This window comes from Colossoma macropomum, unplaced genomic scaffold, assembly GCF_904425465.1.
Source record: "Colossoma macropomum unplaced genomic scaffold, Colossoma_macropomum, whole genome shotgun sequence".
NCBI lineage: Eukaryota > Metazoa > Chordata > Actinopteri > Characiformes > Serrasalmidae > Colossoma > Colossoma macropomum.
The window spans coordinates 11,820,447-11,837,772 of record NW_023494787.1 but is presented as its reverse complement, the minus strand read 5'-3'; the positions used below and the strand labels follow the sequence as shown (position 1 = coordinate 11,837,772).

At 36.7% G+C, this 17,326-nt stretch overlaps 1 protein-coding gene across 1 annotated transcript; it reads left to right on the top strand.

Annotated features, from left to right (window-relative positions):
- The first annotated feature begins 1,133 nt into the window (after positions 1–1,133).
- Positions 1,134–13,131, top strand: desi1a (desumoylating isopeptidase 1a). The gene is made up of 7 exons (XM_036566143.1): positions 1,134–1,161; positions 1,292–1,410; positions 6,616–6,637; positions 6,763–6,832; positions 8,482–8,591; positions 11,737–11,859; positions 12,270–13,131. The coding sequence occupies exons 1-7, from the start codon at positions 1,142–1,144 to the stop codon at positions 12,361–12,363; spliced, it is 558 nt and encodes a 185-aa protein (XP_036422036.1). The 5' UTR covers positions 1,134–1,141; the 3' UTR covers positions 12,364–13,131.
- Positions 13,132–17,326: the final 4,195 nt, after the last annotated feature.

Sequence of the window (17,326 nt, the reverse complement as noted above, 5' to 3'; positions counted from 1 at the left end):
CATTTCTGACACCATGGTGGTGTCGGCGTAGAAAGAGATGCGGGAGAGGCCATTAAATCTGCCATGAGAAGTGCTCTTTTAGTTACCCAAAGAGAAAGGGCACATTTTGGGGTCAGTCGTGAGCTGGAGGTTAGGGAACCAGCCTTGTGACCGTCTTTAGTGGACATGACTGAAGTGCCCTTGAGCAAGGCATCTAACTCCTAACTGGTCCCTGGGCGCTCTGGATAGGGCTGCCCACTGCTTTGGGCAAATTTCAAACCAAACCACTTTGAATGATTTTGTTTACATATAAACGGTTGAATGAATAACTAATTTTGCAAAATCGGTGGAGTTCCCCTTTAACTCAAACACAGCCAGGGAGCAGGTAGGTCACTTCTAGCCAAACATTTCCTCCTAGACACACTAAACCCCAATATCTCACCAAAGCCCAACACAAGAAAATAAAAATAACACATACTTCATTTAACTTCATTTAAGCTCCTTTTCACGTCACAATATTTTATCTACAGTAGACGTTAAAAACAATCTACTCAAAATATAAAATATACAGCCTAGCTTAACAAGAATAAAAAATAACAAATAATACCAAACCTACCCTGAAGAGTCAATAAAGTGCACAGTTAAGGGTCCATATTTTCTTACGTTTTATTATTATTATTTACCTTGAGGTCCACTTCTAAGATGTAGCCTGTGTGGGTTCATGAACAAAAACCTGTCAATTATTTTTACATGACCATTTTCAAATGACTCCCAACCTGTCTTTTATCTATACTTGTTCTTTTGCCTTTAAGGCAGGTATATGTAAGTGCTCTCTGTTGTGATTGGCTTTCCAGGCTCAAACACTCCTTTTTAACTTCTATGTGTTTTTGCCACGTAGTTTTGCACCAGATTAGGGAGAAAACAGAGTGTTTTGAAACGTTAACAGTATTGACATGCTACATCAAACTAATTTATTTCTAAAAGGCGAGGAAAATTCCACAAGTTTTTCATTATTTGAACCAATTGTGTACTTGTGTATTAAAAAGTGAAAAAAATAATTGCCGCTGTTTTGTTGCCCCCTGGTGGGTGAGAGCGAGAACTGCTGCCTGACTCCTGAACAGCAGAGGGTGCTGTAATGTCGTTCAGTCGGACACTAGGGCAGATGCTGATGACCGTATACAAGTAGGTTATTTATAAACCCCTTATGTTAGTTGCGTTCACAGTGACATTAATTCAGATAGCAGAGAAAAACGCAAAATCAGACGTTTGTCTGTAGAAGAACTTGATTTTACCGACTGCGTATTTATTGCAGCTGCTCACCACCTCATCACAAACACGGCATGGATCCTAACGGCACAGCTTTTCCAGTCCAGCTATATATTTATGATCTGTCGAGGGGGATGGCTCGCCAGCTGAGCCCTATAATGCTGGGTGAGTGAAGATAATGCGCATTTTCATATCGTGCTTAGTGGACGATGGTGAGGAAAACACAGTGATCAACGATAAGGATGCTGAATAGATGGACAGAGCAACAGAGAGCTACAGCACCGGTGCTGCTGACCTCTGCCTTCATTTCACAGACAGTCTGGTCACTACAACCAAAAAAAAAAATAGGTTTTTGCTTTAACATGAGTATGACAGGCTGTAAAACTGAAATATCAGCCATGTAACACGGATTATTTTATTAATATTCTTATTATTGTAGGGAATTGAATGATCCATTTCAACATGTAGATGTGTAGCCTACACTGCTGTGTCTCTTTGGATGAACAACCCATGTTCTCTAGTAAAAGGAACCCAGGTAGCTCTCTGATTGGACCATGGCTGAGAGAACAGGAGATCCACTATACTATACTAGACTCCCTTTAAGAGAAAAACAGATTTACTAGAGAAACCAATGAAGATTTTTGAAAACGATAAACCTCGTATTTAGTATTTGTACTACATCTCCAAACTGACTATACACACTTAAGAAAGAGGGTTCTTCAAGGGTTCTTTAGTAAAGGGAATGGTTCTATTTAGGATCTTGAATTTGAAATAGAACCATCTATTTCTTTGCATGGTGAAATGGTTCTTAAGATTACCAGAGAATGTGTTGTATATATCTTTGAAAATGGTTTTGTATAGCACCAAAAAGGCTTAGGTAATAACAGAAGAACCCTTTTGGTGCTATATAGAACCATTTTCATAGACGTTCTATAAAGTACCATATACAGCACATTCTCCAATAATCTGAAGAACCATTTCACCATGCAAGGAACCATTTAGTAGGGGTGGGGGAAAAATCAATACAGCATATTATCACGATATTTTACAGGCAATATCGTATCAATGCACAGATGCCAAGTATTGATATTTTATTAAATGGCAAATATGAACAGATTAAGTTTGCTTACTTTTTCAGTCCACAAGATGGTGATGATTTTATTTCTGTTGAGGTCATCGGAGGGACAAAGGACATGGATATGACATGGGATTTGCAAGGAATGTCATTGGAAAATGAAATACTCAAAAAAAAAACTATAATAGTACTAAAATACTGCGAACATGGGGGCTCACCTCATACACCACCATCCAGAGATGACGTTAACTGATCATGGCAAACAAGGCTGTAGTCAGCGTCCTATTCATCAGCTTCTTGTTCAGATTGTCTTGTTTCACCTTAAATGGTGCAGCAGTTACTGGCCTCAGGCACCGTAAAATAATAGTTCTACAACCTCTTTAGTGGTCACCCATAACTTCTTGTTTCACTGGGGTAAGAGGGAGCTTCTTGTTTGAATTTTCAGCTTCTTATATGCCTACTTCTTGTTCAGATTTTCCTGTTCCATCTTAAATGGTGCAGCAGTTATATTCTGGTGCCCCAGAATTCAGTAGCCAGAAAATAAAAGCTGTATAGTTCAAGGTGAAATGGAAAATTTGAACAAGAAACAGGCATATGAGAAGCTGACTGCTTTGTTGATGGCAAAGCCAATGTTAGATCAGCTCCAACAAAAAGACCAAACAAAACTGAACACACTTAGCTTGACAAAGCTACCTTCCAATTCTTCCAATTCTAAATCTATTACCTACTTCATGTGCAAAGACCTGCATTCATACAACATCATAGAAAACAAAGGCTTTTGTCACATGCTCAAAAATATGTATGTGAGACCATTGCAGACCTCCTGCAAAATGTGGCACAAGAATGGGAAATTGCTGACAAGAACCTGGTGGTTGTATTTGCAGTTGAAAAAAATGTAATAAATCGCAATATATGTTATCACAATGCTCAGCATATTGCAGTATCTTCAAAATCGCAATAATATTGTGACTTAAGTATAATTATAATACCATATCGCAGGGTCTTTTGTGATGCCCACCCCTACCATTTAAGCGTGCAAAAGGTTCTATATAGAACTATTGCCTTTGCTAAACAACCTTGAAGAATCATCTTTTCTAAGTATGTATATTAAGTGTGGAATGATTCCAGTACAATTAAAATAAATCAAATTTAAAACCGTGTATCAAAACGTAAAACTGTATTTCTGATACGCTCCTCCTTTTTGAGTGTCTCTCATTTGCCGTCTCATTTGATAGACATCTGGATTTATCCTGTCAGAGTAATAAGGGCAGGGCTTACGTCATGCATGCACTCTCACTCAAATGACTGTTTATTTTTCTGTTCAAGTCTACGGGTGATTCTTGCGATGTACTTTGTTAAAGGGTGGCACGTTTTTTATTTACCTGAGCCAAGCCAGTCTGTGTAGTAAGTCATATAATTATATCTCCATCAAATCAAGACATTTTCACACATAAAATATAAAAAATCAGATCAAATCTTGACCTCAGAATCGAACATCATATGAAACCTGAAAATATGTGTATTAGTGCACCCTGATCCCTACAGTGGAGCCCTAGTCTATCACAGAGAGTTGCTTAAGCTTCTTTTACTGGAAGATAAATATTGTAACATTGCTGAAACGTTAAAATAAATGAAAAGGAAAGAAATGGGAATGCCTTAAAGCAGGACTGTCCCAAAGTTTGGCCTGTGAGCACCATAACACCACCCTCTCTACCAATGAGAGAACAAGCATTTTGTTTCATAGTATATATGTTATTAATAAGTCATTTAGTTGTTATTGTCAGATTATAGTAAAAAAACATAGTGTAGTAAATAAATAAACATAAACATAAATACAAATAAACAATACTTTGTGATTTGATGTGTGTTAGCTTAAAGGGGAATTCCACCAACTTTTCAAAATTTTTGCATAATCCCATTGTTCTAATGTAGACAAAGTCATTCAATGTAGTTTAATATAAAATGGCTTGTTGTAGAGACAGTTACAGACTCTGATTTCTTTACAGTGTTAGTGATGGGAAACATGGGTTGCAATGTCCACAACACAAATATAAACATTTTATTTACTATCCAATACCACCTATGTATGTCTTCTGAGTTTTTATATGTAATATTAATGGTAAATTAGTGGAAATTCTGAAAAAAAAAAACATTTTCTTTGGGGACTATTTTGCCTGACAACGCCCTACATATATCCCTAAACCATGAATGGATTAAAATAAATAGATTAATAAGATGTTTAGGCCAAAGCTTTATCACAAAACTACTCAGCTTCTCAGGCATTAGGTAGTGTATTCATAAACATTACATGCAGTAACTTTCTGTGAAGTTCTTATCACCACCACTGTGAACAGTTCTGACTCTGTAGGTTTCTCTAGAAAAGAGCATTTTACACAAAACCACCATGAATTACTTTTCTCACATCTTAACTGTTTAATTATGCAGAAATTTTCAAAGATTGGTGGAATTTCTCTTTAACCATTTCCAAAGCTCTCCTTAAAGAAGTCCAGTGTTTACAGTTACCATCCAATACCTAGTTTACCTTAGCAGTCATTTACTGAATTAAATCAGGTGTGCTGCATATGGAATTGAACAAATCCATGCAATTAGTGGAGTTTTTACTGGCATTAACACACTTACCTCTTGGACCTAATCTTAGTTTAGGCAGTCATGTCAAAGCAGTTACTAAATCAGCATTTTAATCAGCTTAAGAACGTCAACAAGATTACAAATCGTCTGACTAAACCAGACCTGGATCTTCATTTGATTCAAAATGCAGCTTCCAGAGTCTCGCTAGGAGTAAAGAAGGAAACACATCACCCCCATTTTTAAATCCGTACACTGGCTGCCAGTCTGTTACAGAATAGACTTGAAGGTACTGTTACTAGTCTATAAATCGCTTAATGGTGTAAGACCAGTGTATTTATCTGATATGCTGCAGTGATATGAGCCGAGCAGAACTCTCAAATCATTAGGAACTAGTCAGTCCTGCAAAAGGTAAAGACTAAACATGGTGAAGCAGCGTTCAGCTACTGTGCCGCTCTTAAATGGAACCGGTTAGCAGAGCATTAGAAGAGTGATCCCTGAAAACATTCCAGCAGCTTTCAGCTCAGTTTAAAACACTGTTAGCTCTACTGCACTTCTCTCCTCTAATGGCACTTTATTCATTTAATTTTTAATTTGAATTTTAATTTAAGGATTATTTTAAATCTATTGTGTATAATCATGTTTTAATCATGTTGTTAATTTATGTTCTTCTATGTTTTCAGTTTTAATTTGAATTATCTTTGTATTTTCTCATTTTCTGCTTTACTTTGAATGGCCACAGTTTGTGAAAGGTGCCATATTAAGAAACTTGCCTTGCCTACTACCAATATAAATCATTTTCAACAGCTTTCATGGCTACACAGTGCTGTATATCAATGGTCATATCATACAACAATGTTTATTATATTCAGAAAGCTGTAAGGACTGTTTATCTGTTGGTGACAGATTTGGTGGTCTGTCAGGTCTTGTACGGTTATTAGGAGTCCCATTTTCTCTGTATCTTTCAATTATTTTTTGAACTATAGTTTGAAAACTCCTATTTTTTCATTTATTTCTTTTGACTTTCCCTTCATTATGGACTATCTTATATCTAATCTCCCCAGAAACATCTCATCTGAAAAATTAATAACTTGTACCGAATACTTTGACTGAAAATTTAGTTAATGAAGGGTACTCTCTGACTTTTCCACAATACTGTAAATCTCTTGCAAGGGACGCAAAGAACGCTTCAAAGATTAGCTGATTGTTTTGTTGAGCACATTTGAAGCATCAGAATCAAGGACTTTTAATTTCATGTAACCTAACTGTTAACATTGCCAGCTGTTGCTATGGCAGCAGTGATGTTGCAAAACTAAATGAAAAGAAACTCATTTACACTCTCAGGACTTCAGAGCTCCTTGAGAGAAATGTGAATATCTGGACACTTTGTATGTTGTGGCATATGCTATTTATACTAATATACTTATTAGATATAAATAAACATAAATTAGCTGACATGTTTAGCAGCTTTGAAGGGTTTTCGTTCATGACTGTAGTGTCTTGGTGCATAAGACAGAAGAATGACTACCACTTTTTTGCTTTTTTTGTGGTCGAATGGTCACTGATGATTTGACAGTACTAACTTTTCTTACTTTAAATAACACATGGCAAAGTAAGGTTTTGTTGCCTCACTTTGCAAAAGTCAAAATTGTGTTCTAATTTGCTTTTTTTTGGTTTTAATTTATTTATTTATTTATTTATATTTACAGGGAAGCAGCTTGACGGAATTTGGTAAGTTGTGCCAGGCTGCAGTTTGTATCTTAGCCAAATTCCTTTGTATTGCATTTTTTTTGGTGGTGTAACAGCATGTAATAATAGTTTAAACTGCTGTTTTCATATCACTGTTGCTCATGCAGGCATACCTCCATAGTGGTGTATGGAGAGGAGTTCTTCTTTGGAGGCGTGGGTATCTCCAGCTGTCCCCCGGTAAACCTCCCCTCATTTACTCTGCTGCACTACAACTGAGACAGCTACAAGCTCAGGGACTGGGTTTTATGGACCATTATATTTGCCATAAACTTGTTATTATAGCTTTGTTAGACATACATCACATCTGCTGAGTACAAAAATGAATTAAAATTTAGATTAGGCCTGTGTCCGGTGACAGTTAGCCAAGTTACCACAGTAACAGCCCCCAATGAGGGTAAAAACACATTTACCACTGGTTTAAAAACCCGTCATTATTTTATTGTTGTATTTAAAGGGGAAGATTCAAGTTTGGGTATTTTTGCGTTATATGGTGCTGTGTTTTACCAGAGATTTGGGCATATTTCAAACAAAGAGAGGACACCCCACAACAGCATGATGCTTCTGTTAACTAGCTCAACCCCTTAAAACTCACACACAACAGTAACAGTCTATATAAGCATCCACTAACCCATAACTCACAACAGAAAAGGCAGTCATACCAACTGGGAATACATAACTAGCCACAGTAGAGTTTGGAGTTAAAAGCTAACAGAGTTTATCAGGGACGAGGGACTGTGTTTAAAGTTGGGGGTGCTGAAATTTTAAGCAGCATATATGTGATGTAAACAATGACATCATTCTAAATTATTTAGGTTTTTTTTCATTTTGGTTTCTTTGATACTTTACATCAAACACAGTGTGTCAAATTGCACTATAATGAGGCAAGAGACAACTATGTATACATATAACTGACCCATCACACTGATGCACCTCTCTGCTCTCTCATTCTGGACGAAATTTATGCAAACCAAGTGGCAACTAATCAGATTCTTGATATGTGGTGCATTTAATGTTGAAGTGGGAGATGCAATGGATAAAATGTTAGATGATTTTTTTTTTTTAAAACAGTATTAGGCTGCTTTGGGGTTCAGAACAGGCCTCTATCACTGCACACACATTCTCTCTTGAAACCTCAACCTGTGTGTGTTTTAGCGACGTGCCTCTAAAGCAGCCAGCAGTGGGCGAGGGAAGTGATTCAGCTCATTGTGAAGAAAATACAGAGTTAACTTAAACAATTTTTGGAAAATATATAAATGAAAATAGAACAATACAAATCTTCTCTAAAATAAGCAGACGAGTTGCTGCAGCCTCTGGAGCCTTTCTGCGTCCCTACAGTTTGAGAGTTGATTCTGAAGCGACCAGAAAACCGCATAATTTTTAACAGAAGGTCAAGTTGGAAGTGATAGAAGAGCGATGACTGCAGCTGCGGTACAAAAGAGAAACACACACTGGAGTCTATGAATGAAAAATGAATTGTGCTCAGAATATTTCAGCTGACTCTGCTGAGCTGAGGCTAACAATGTGTAAAGTTGCGAAGCAAGCTCGCTTTTCAGCAGTTAAAGCAGCATCTCTCAGTTACAGACAGCCAACCTCAGTTTTCTGTTTCTGTTGAGTGTCCACGGAAAAGGTTCGGTCTGGCTTTGATGCTGTTCGAAAGTCCAGAATCTAAATCCTTCTTGATGTCTTCTGGCTTGAAGTGTTTTGAACACATGCAAATGTTTCTCACTATAAATGCTGTTTGGGTTATTTATAGCAGCAGCAACTTTTAAACTCTTACCTCTTTCATGGTATTTCTGTGGTGTGTGATTCATGCGGTGTGTTTGCAGGGTGGCACAATGCTTGGCCCACCAGACACAGTGGTGGAGTTGGGGAACACTGAGGTTACCGAAGAGATTTTTATGGACTACCTATCATCACTGGGAGAGACCACATACAGGTGTGTGTGTGTGTGTGTGTGTCCGTGTGAGCTACATATTTACAGAATCATAAGTAAATACAGCTGCAAGCATCAGTTTGTTAGATCCAAGAAAGATTCAGCACAATAAAGCTTCAACCCCTGAATGAGGCCCTTGTGCAGACAGATGTTAAATGATTGGAAATCAAAGTTTTCCAAAAGGCCTCTATTTGTCATTCTTGATGGGTAATCTCTAAAAAAAAATGTATGCCAAATTTTGTACAGACTGACCTTTTGACTTCTTTATTGTAAGCAATAATTGTATTAACAAAGAGGTCAACATGAATAGCAGTAAATTTGAAAAGTGTGCAAAGTGTGTTCAAGGTTATGCTAAAAGAAATTAATAATTTGACTTTAATTATGTATCTCCAAGCTAAAGTAATTGCGTGGTTTTGAATTTGAGTTTTCACCTTCCTCTTAAAAGCTAGTTTGGAGACACAACAAAGAAAAACGCTAATTATATGCTTTAGCACCCATATTGACCAGCAAAATTGCAACCTCTGAATCAGCAGGCAAGGCTATCTAAACTTAGTCTTAGAAATCTTACAAAGTTTAGTTCTGACAGTAACTTAACACACATACCTTTTAATGTTAGGTGTTAGATTAGGTCTATAGCTAAAATCTGCAGGGCAAGTAGATCATTAGAAGCGCTAAAAATAATTTTTTAAAAAGATAATTGTTTACCTACTCCACCGATTGCTTCAAGACTGTTTTTGAAGTGATTGGAAACAAGTAACAAATGTGGAAACACAACGCATTTTATTGTTGGAAACATGTAATACTGCCAGAGGCCAGTTCTTAGAGTAGTGAAGGGTACCTGCATGGATGTACCATTTAGGTTCCATGAATTCAGTTCCCCAGTGTTAAGCCTGTCAAATACCTACTAAAAGCTGATTGGCTGGTCGTGGCCATATTTTTCCAAATATCCAGTCACTCTTATTTAACCTCTTACAAACTAGCAGATGCAGCATGCAAACGTTCAGCTTGATTGGATGAGCTGATACTTAGAAACAGTTGCTTACATGTTATGGTGCCCCTTCTTGACATACATGTGCCAAAATTGATATGCTACCTCGACAGTTGTAGTACTTGTAGTGTGTGTGTTTGCAGTGCGGCACAATACTTGGCCTACCAAACACAGTGTCAACATGTAAATGTTACAAATCAACAGAGGTTTAAATCAGGTTAGAGTGAATATATGGAGGTGAAAGTATTTTGACACCAGTTTTGTGAGGACTGGTTGAAATACCTAGCTGATAAAGTGGGTGGGGCTTATCGGTCCAAAGAATCTTCAAAACCAAGAATTTTGTCTTTACACGTCATAGACATCTGGACTGTCACTGTGGGTGGTCCTCAGATGGCCAAGCCTGCTAAGTTAGTTTGCTAGGCCAAAAACTGGTTGACATTTTTAATGAATTTAATTTAGTTGAATTTTTAAAATAAAATAAAATACTACTCTTTTTTGTCAAAAAATTTATAGCTGTGAATTTACCATTTTTTTTTATATTATTTTTTTTTTAGCTTATAGGGATTAGGCAAAAGCAGGTACTGGTTATTCTGAAAGGAGCTTTCACCTTAACCTGAATCCAATATCCAGTCCAACCCTCTGCCTTTAGCACAAGAGTTCAAAAAGAATAAAAATATTTGGGACAGTCTGGCTTGTTTCCGCTGTCACTAGTATTTACCTAAATAAGGATATGGTTGGATTCAAATCAAGTGTTTTTTCCTCAGCTGGCAGCACATATTTTAGCTGCGATCAATCCTGATGTGATCAGATCAGAATGTGACTGTATTTAAAGAGCGCTTTCAAAAGGTGACTAAGTTCAGCTATTCAGAGAAACGCAGAGTAATGTACTCTATGATAGTAGTGTTGTTATGGTTACAGTGCACACGTCATGTAAAACACTCCAAGCTGTGCTTTTGCTATTTGAAAAAAAGCTTAGCTCTTAAGCCTTGTAAGTTGAACAGACACAAAATGGTGACAGCTAATCTAAAGTACACTGTAACTGGAAAAGCTTGTTTAACATTTTTGGGCTAATAGAGGTGAAAAAATGCTTTAACTCCTATTCAGTTTTGTCTGAATTATTAAAAAGGCAGTTAATCTGAAAGATTAAAAGGCCTTAATGAAGGCAGCATGGAGGAAAACAGCTGAAAAAAATAAAAACTAAACAAGAAAACAAACAAGAAACTGAAAGAAATACTAAATATAATAAAAGTATAGTAACCTACAATGCCAGGCAAGGAACAAGGGGTACAAATACTGGGGGAAACGAATATGAAACACCTGTGAACAATTACAGGGCAGGGCAACAGATTAGATACAGGTGGGGTCCATGAAAGCCAAAACCAAAGCAAATCCTCCTGGGGAGTATTTCACAATAAAGTATTTTGCAGTTAGCCAGATAACTTAAGCCCAAAGATGAGGACTGTGCCTCAGCTCTTTTCCTATTGGATAAGCAAGATTTTGGGCTTATCCCCCTAAAAACCCAGGCTTCTTACATACTAAGGTGTATTATTCAGTTACTACAGGGACTTAAATGCAAACTAGTTGAGCTATTCTTAGGTTATAGAAGTATGTAATAAAACATTTTACTTAGAAAATCAAACATTTGACAAGGTGCGGCCAAACTTTGGCATACCAATGTATGCTTAGTCAAACAAGTGTGTGCCCAAAAGATACAACTGCCTGGCTTAAAATTTAGTTCTGGCAAGGGGTTTGGCCATGCCAGAAAAGTTGAATAAAACTTCTTTCTATGATTTTACCTGATCTGGTAGCCATGTGTATCCACATGGTAGGCAGCTTACCCAAATATATTTAGGAATTGAGCTACAGATCAGGGTCGAGGAAAGTAGATAGAAAATAAAAGTTTCATTCACCTGTTTGGATGCATGAAAAGCTGTGCTGCAGCTCCCACTTCAGACAGATCAGGCTCATCTTACTTGGCTGAGTAGCATGACAGAATCCTACCTATCCACCCTGCGCTTGGACCTCTAATTAAAGTACAGAATTCACAGATGCTAACATAACTAGTGTACAAATCTCTTTAAAATCATAGGAATTATAAGTTATGAAGTAGTAGTGTCACTTATTGTTGACAAAATATTCTCTCTATCGCTCTGTGTATAGAGGGGAGCGGTACAGGTTGTTTGAGCACAACTGCAACACCTTCACTAATGAAGTGGCTCAGTTTCTAACAGGCAAGAAGATTCCTTCCTACATCACAGACCTGCCTTCTGAAGTGCTCTCCACGTAAGTAGGCAACTGATATTTTTAAAAGAATTTAAAATGCCAATCTGATTCATTAAAGAGCAAATTATGTTATTTATATTGTGACTTTGTGACTCTGGAAATTGGTTAGTGTTTCATGTGTTCATTTACTTTACACGGTATAAATAAAAAAAAAAAGGCTAATAAAAATCAGCAAATCAGCCAATTTGGCTGTAAAGAATTTAGAATTGGAGTCTGCTGTGAAAAATCATGAAAAAACATGAAAAAAAAATGTGAAACAGAATTTTCTTTTTCCACATCACTGGTGGTGATATGTTCAATTCAGAATTGGCACACGTCGTATGAAAATCTGAAGACAGCTGAGTGTGATGTTGCAAGCTCTCGTTTTCTAACTTGTACGTCTCTTTTTGTTCTTTTTTTTGCCCATCTAGCCCGTTTGGTCAGGTTTTGAGGCCCATCCTGGACTCCATCCATATTGCGCCCCCAGGTGGAAACGTCATCAACAGCCATAATAATCACAGCTAAACTTCTTTAATCAGCTCTTTACACTTTCAACAGATACAGTCGTATGCAAAAGTTTGAATCCCCCTGGTGAAATTGCATGTTTTGTTGATTTTCTATGTGAAAACAAGTTAACACATACTCTAAAGAGAGTGCATTTAAATATTGCATTTTTCTGCTAATTTTAGTGCTCAACTTACATTTATTTGCATAACAATTTATAGTGATGCATCAGTCTGATACTCTGTCACCATGGCAACATTTGTGTGGCGTCATGCCTCCATCAGCCGCATACCGCTATGAGGTGCAGAATGAACTGATGTGGTGCATCAGAATAAAAGCCTGATTCAGGAACTGTTCTCTGTACTGTATCAGTTTTGCAACCGAAAAAGTAATTTCATAGGTTTGCGTTATCAATTTCATGTAGGCTAAAAAAATGATAGTTAATTAAATTTGAATAATTTGGTTAAATATGAAATTAATAATAAGGGTGCCTCATTTTAAAAACCCTCAATTTAAATGTCAACTAACAAGACAAGCTGCAGGACTCATGCTGGCTAATAACATCTGCAATTTGAAGGTATTTTACATTTAATACAGCTGCTAGCAGTACAGCAACTTGTAATATTTCAAAAGCTAAAGTTTCGAGGGTTAAACTCACATTTTGTTTGAATGTTTAGACGTCATAACTTTACTGTAGCACTGAAAAGTTTACACTGGAATTATAATTACTATTTATTTTCCTGTTGCATTATTCAGAAGCATATTAATAAAAAGTTTTTTGTAATACTTCATTCTCGTTTTTCATTCTTTTTCATTTTTATTATTTTTTTGCTCTAATTACAGCCTCGTGTTAGACACACTGAGGTATTCAGAATTAAAAACAATGTTTAGAAAAAGCACTGATATTGGATCCGTACTCTGTATATACCCAGAGTTCAGGTATCGGAATTGGTATTGAAAGAGAAAAACTGGGATCGGTGCCTCCCTTAACAGTTTAACATATTGGAACAAATAAAATGTGTATATAAAATGTGGCCTATATTTTGTGGTTTATTTTTCCAATATGTTACATTCAGGAAATATGCAGTAATTGTGCATTAAAAAGTGCAGAAGTGTGTTCTCTGTAGAGGGCGTGTTAACTTATTTCCACTTAGAACATCAACAAACAATGTAATTTGACCAGAGGTGCCAAACTTTTGCATGTGGCTGCACACACACAGATACAGAAGCACACTCAGACACACAACACCACAGTGGACAGGCTATCAACACAACAGCTGACGCATTCTTCTCACATAGACACGCTGTTTCATGCTACACGTGTTGGCAGTGTGTGGGTCAAATTAACCAGCCATCTTAGACTGAGAGCACTGTCCTGGGATCAGTCCTCACCCTGTACTGTCTCATCGTCCTCTTGCTATACTGAAAAGCCAAACTGACCTTGAGACAGGACTACTCTTAAAGCCACAATCAGGTATTTCACACACTGACCGGCCACTTCATTAAGTACACCTCCTTATTGTTCTCCAATTACAGACTGTAGTCCATCTATTTCTCTGCATACTTGGTTAGCCCCCTTGGTTAACCGGTTCTTCAGTGGTCAGGACTTTAGTGGTTACTACTTCATCAGTGGTCACAGGATGCTGCCCACAGGATACTGCTGGCTGGATGTTTTTGGTTGGTGGACTGTTCTCAATCTAGCAGTGACACTGAGGTGTTTAAAAACTCCAGCAGCACTGCTGTGTCTGATCCACTCAGACCAGCACAACACACACTAGAACACCACCACCATGTAAGTGTCGCTGCATTGCTGAGAATGATCCACCACCAAAATAATACCTGCTCTGTGGGGGTCCTGATCACTGAAGAACAGGGTAAATTATGCAGAGAAACAGATGGACTACAGTCTGCAATTGCTGAAGTACACCTATATGGAGCTGATAAAATGGACAATGAGTGTAGATACAAGGAGGTGTACTTAATGAACACACATACATATTTATATATGTTTTGAATGTACAGCTAGACTAATGGCAAAAGGAACTGTATTCATGAACACGCTTATCAAAATTGTAGTTATGCTGTCTGGTGTCTGTATGGGTATATAGGAAAAATCATAATGCAGATATTATCTACAAAAATCAGTGTTTAAAGTACAATCAAAAATCACTTTATTGATTCCTGATTGTGGCTTTACAGATGCTGCACGTAAGATAATAAAGTAATGGTGCTTTTTGCCTCTGAAGACTTTCGTTGATGTTTATCGTACAAGCTAAATTTCTTGCAAGTGAATGTTCAATCACTTTGTCTCTTTTAGACTACTTTTGTTGTATTTTGATCAAACTGGACTGTGCATGACAATTTAGAAACAACATAAAAGTGAAGTGGTAGTTGATAACAGCCATTTAATATGTGTGACCAATTAAAGAGCTTATTATTATCACATGGGTTATTACTTGGATTTTTATTGTAATATTAATATTAAAAATACAGTCTTTAGTGAACGCCTTTGGGCTTTATAGTCCAGTTTGAGCTTGCGTCACATTTTGTAGGTCTTCATATCGCTGTTCAGTCTGTTGTTCTATAGCTGCCATATGCTAAACTAGCTCTAACACTGCATTTTATTCATTTATTTGTGGATATTTTGTACCACTGAGCTGTTCTTCCCTCTGCCCTTTATAATTCCTGTACCTCATATGATTGATGTTGTTTTTTTGTCCTATTTTATGTTTTAAAATTGTCAATTACCCAGATTTGGTTCAACTGTTGCTTAGAACTGTTGGTTAGAAGTTGCCATTTTACCCACATAGACCACCAGCGTTTTTAGCAAATCCTGAACCAACCCAGTATAAGAGAAATGGTTTCAGATGCTGTAGTGACCAGTTAGAGGAGCTGATTGCTAGACCAGTCTGTATGTTGAATGTCCATGTTAGTTGCTGGGACAGTTTGCATGAGTTGGTTTGGCACTAAAAAGTTGCTGACTGATGATCACTTTAGACCAAGGCCTATTAGATTTGTTTTAGTGCTCACTGAATGAAACTTGTTCAAAGGAGATGTCAACTGGTTAACGTACATGGGCCGAAGGCTCCCACCAAAGCAGAAGATTAATGTATCTCTGTGCCTTCATCATGCCAGCTTAGGCACGTTTGACATTTTTAAATACAATCATCTTTGATTCTGTAACATTCCCAACGAAGATTACTAACATTAGTTAGTGCAGAGGTATTATATCATTTGAGTTGAGCTTTTAGGATGCCACTCATTTGTTTGGCTCAGCTGCTGCAATGTCAAATGTGTAGAGTTTTGACTGAAATGTAACAAAGTCAATGTGTCATCAGTTATATTGAGTTCTTTGTATTCTAGTTTTGTGTGTTGTGCTGCTGGAGAGAGAAAGAGAGAGAGAGAGTAGACAGACTTGCCAAAGACAGAGGTGAGAGAGCACAGAGAGGTCAAAGGAGACCTCACTTAAGTCATTTCTGATTTGCACCCATTTTTTCTTTGTATGTCATTGAGGAATATGTTTGTCACTTTATAACATATTTATTGATTTAGTGATTTAGGTTTTACAATCAAAATGTGTGCTGTATTAGTTAAATTAATAGACATCTGCATTTTAAGTATATATATGATTAAATGATGTATTGTGTTGCCATATATATATATATATATATATATATATATATATATATATATGTTTTGCCATTGTGTATCATGTATACATTTAATCTCTGCCTGAAATGCTTGGAATTTAAACCCATAAACTTAAAGTTAATCCTGTTTCATCTCAATAAAAAAGCAGGTCTGATTATTTGTGTATTTGGGTCGTAACGTCTTGTTCCCAAAGAGAAAAGCGGAAAATGTTTTTATTGTAAATATGTAACAGCTGTTTTGAACATAAGCTGTGATTTTCTGGACAAGATTTAGTCATAGATAAACTGATGATTGACACAACAGTCATTAAAGCTGCACTATGTAAGTTTATTTTTATTGACGTTGAAAGAAACGTCATTACTAAGTCAAGAAAAATAACACACTAAATGTTTTTTAAACCACATTGTATGTCTTTACATATTCCCGTGACAGATACAGGCTCAAAAAGAAGATCCGACTCAATGTTTAGGTCTCAAATACATGATTAAACGTTATACGGATGAAGACATGATGACAATAGAAGATCATTTATTTACATCGTCAGAAGACACATCCCTCACCAAATTTGACTGAGTTCTTTTTGAATACCGTTTCATTTGCCTGCAATCATCAGATTCATCTGCTCGGGGAAGGGGTCAGAAGCACAACTGATGTTACAAAATGTTCTTCCCCATAATGTGAGCAATTACACATTTCTACCAGAAAGGTATTTGCATGGACACCATATTATAAGATAAGATAATCCTTTAATAGTTCCACAATGGGGAAATTCACAAAAAAGACGTTCTTTCCTCCAGTCACAGTAAAGCTGCTTCTTTCAATTTTAACAAAAAAAAAAAAAAACCTTAAATAGTGCAGCATTGTCCATGTAGAACTGCATCTTATCTTGATTAACTAAGCGTAACTAACAAAATAGAGTCTTAGGTGTGTCTGGAGTGGCATTTAAATTTTTCAAAGACTAATAACTGAAAATAAAATTACAATAACAAATGTAGCCACAAGTTGCAATCATCAAAGACCAAGCACCTTATTGGCTACTGGTTTCTAATTTGCCATTATTTCTGTCTAACCCCCTCTAGTGATCAGATACAATATTACTACTCTGTATATGATGGACATAGTTTTCAATGAAACTGCCTGAATGTCTAAAATACATAGAACCATCATGAGATGTGTGGTTTGAAATCATTTATTTCTCTATTTTGATTAGAGAAAAAGTTTCTAAATTTAAACTTCTTCAGTTTGTCATTCTTTACATATGGTCCAGATTTGTTCATGATTGGACAATCCCTGATTGATGTATAGCCCCTTAATTCAGAATAACCAAGGCCAC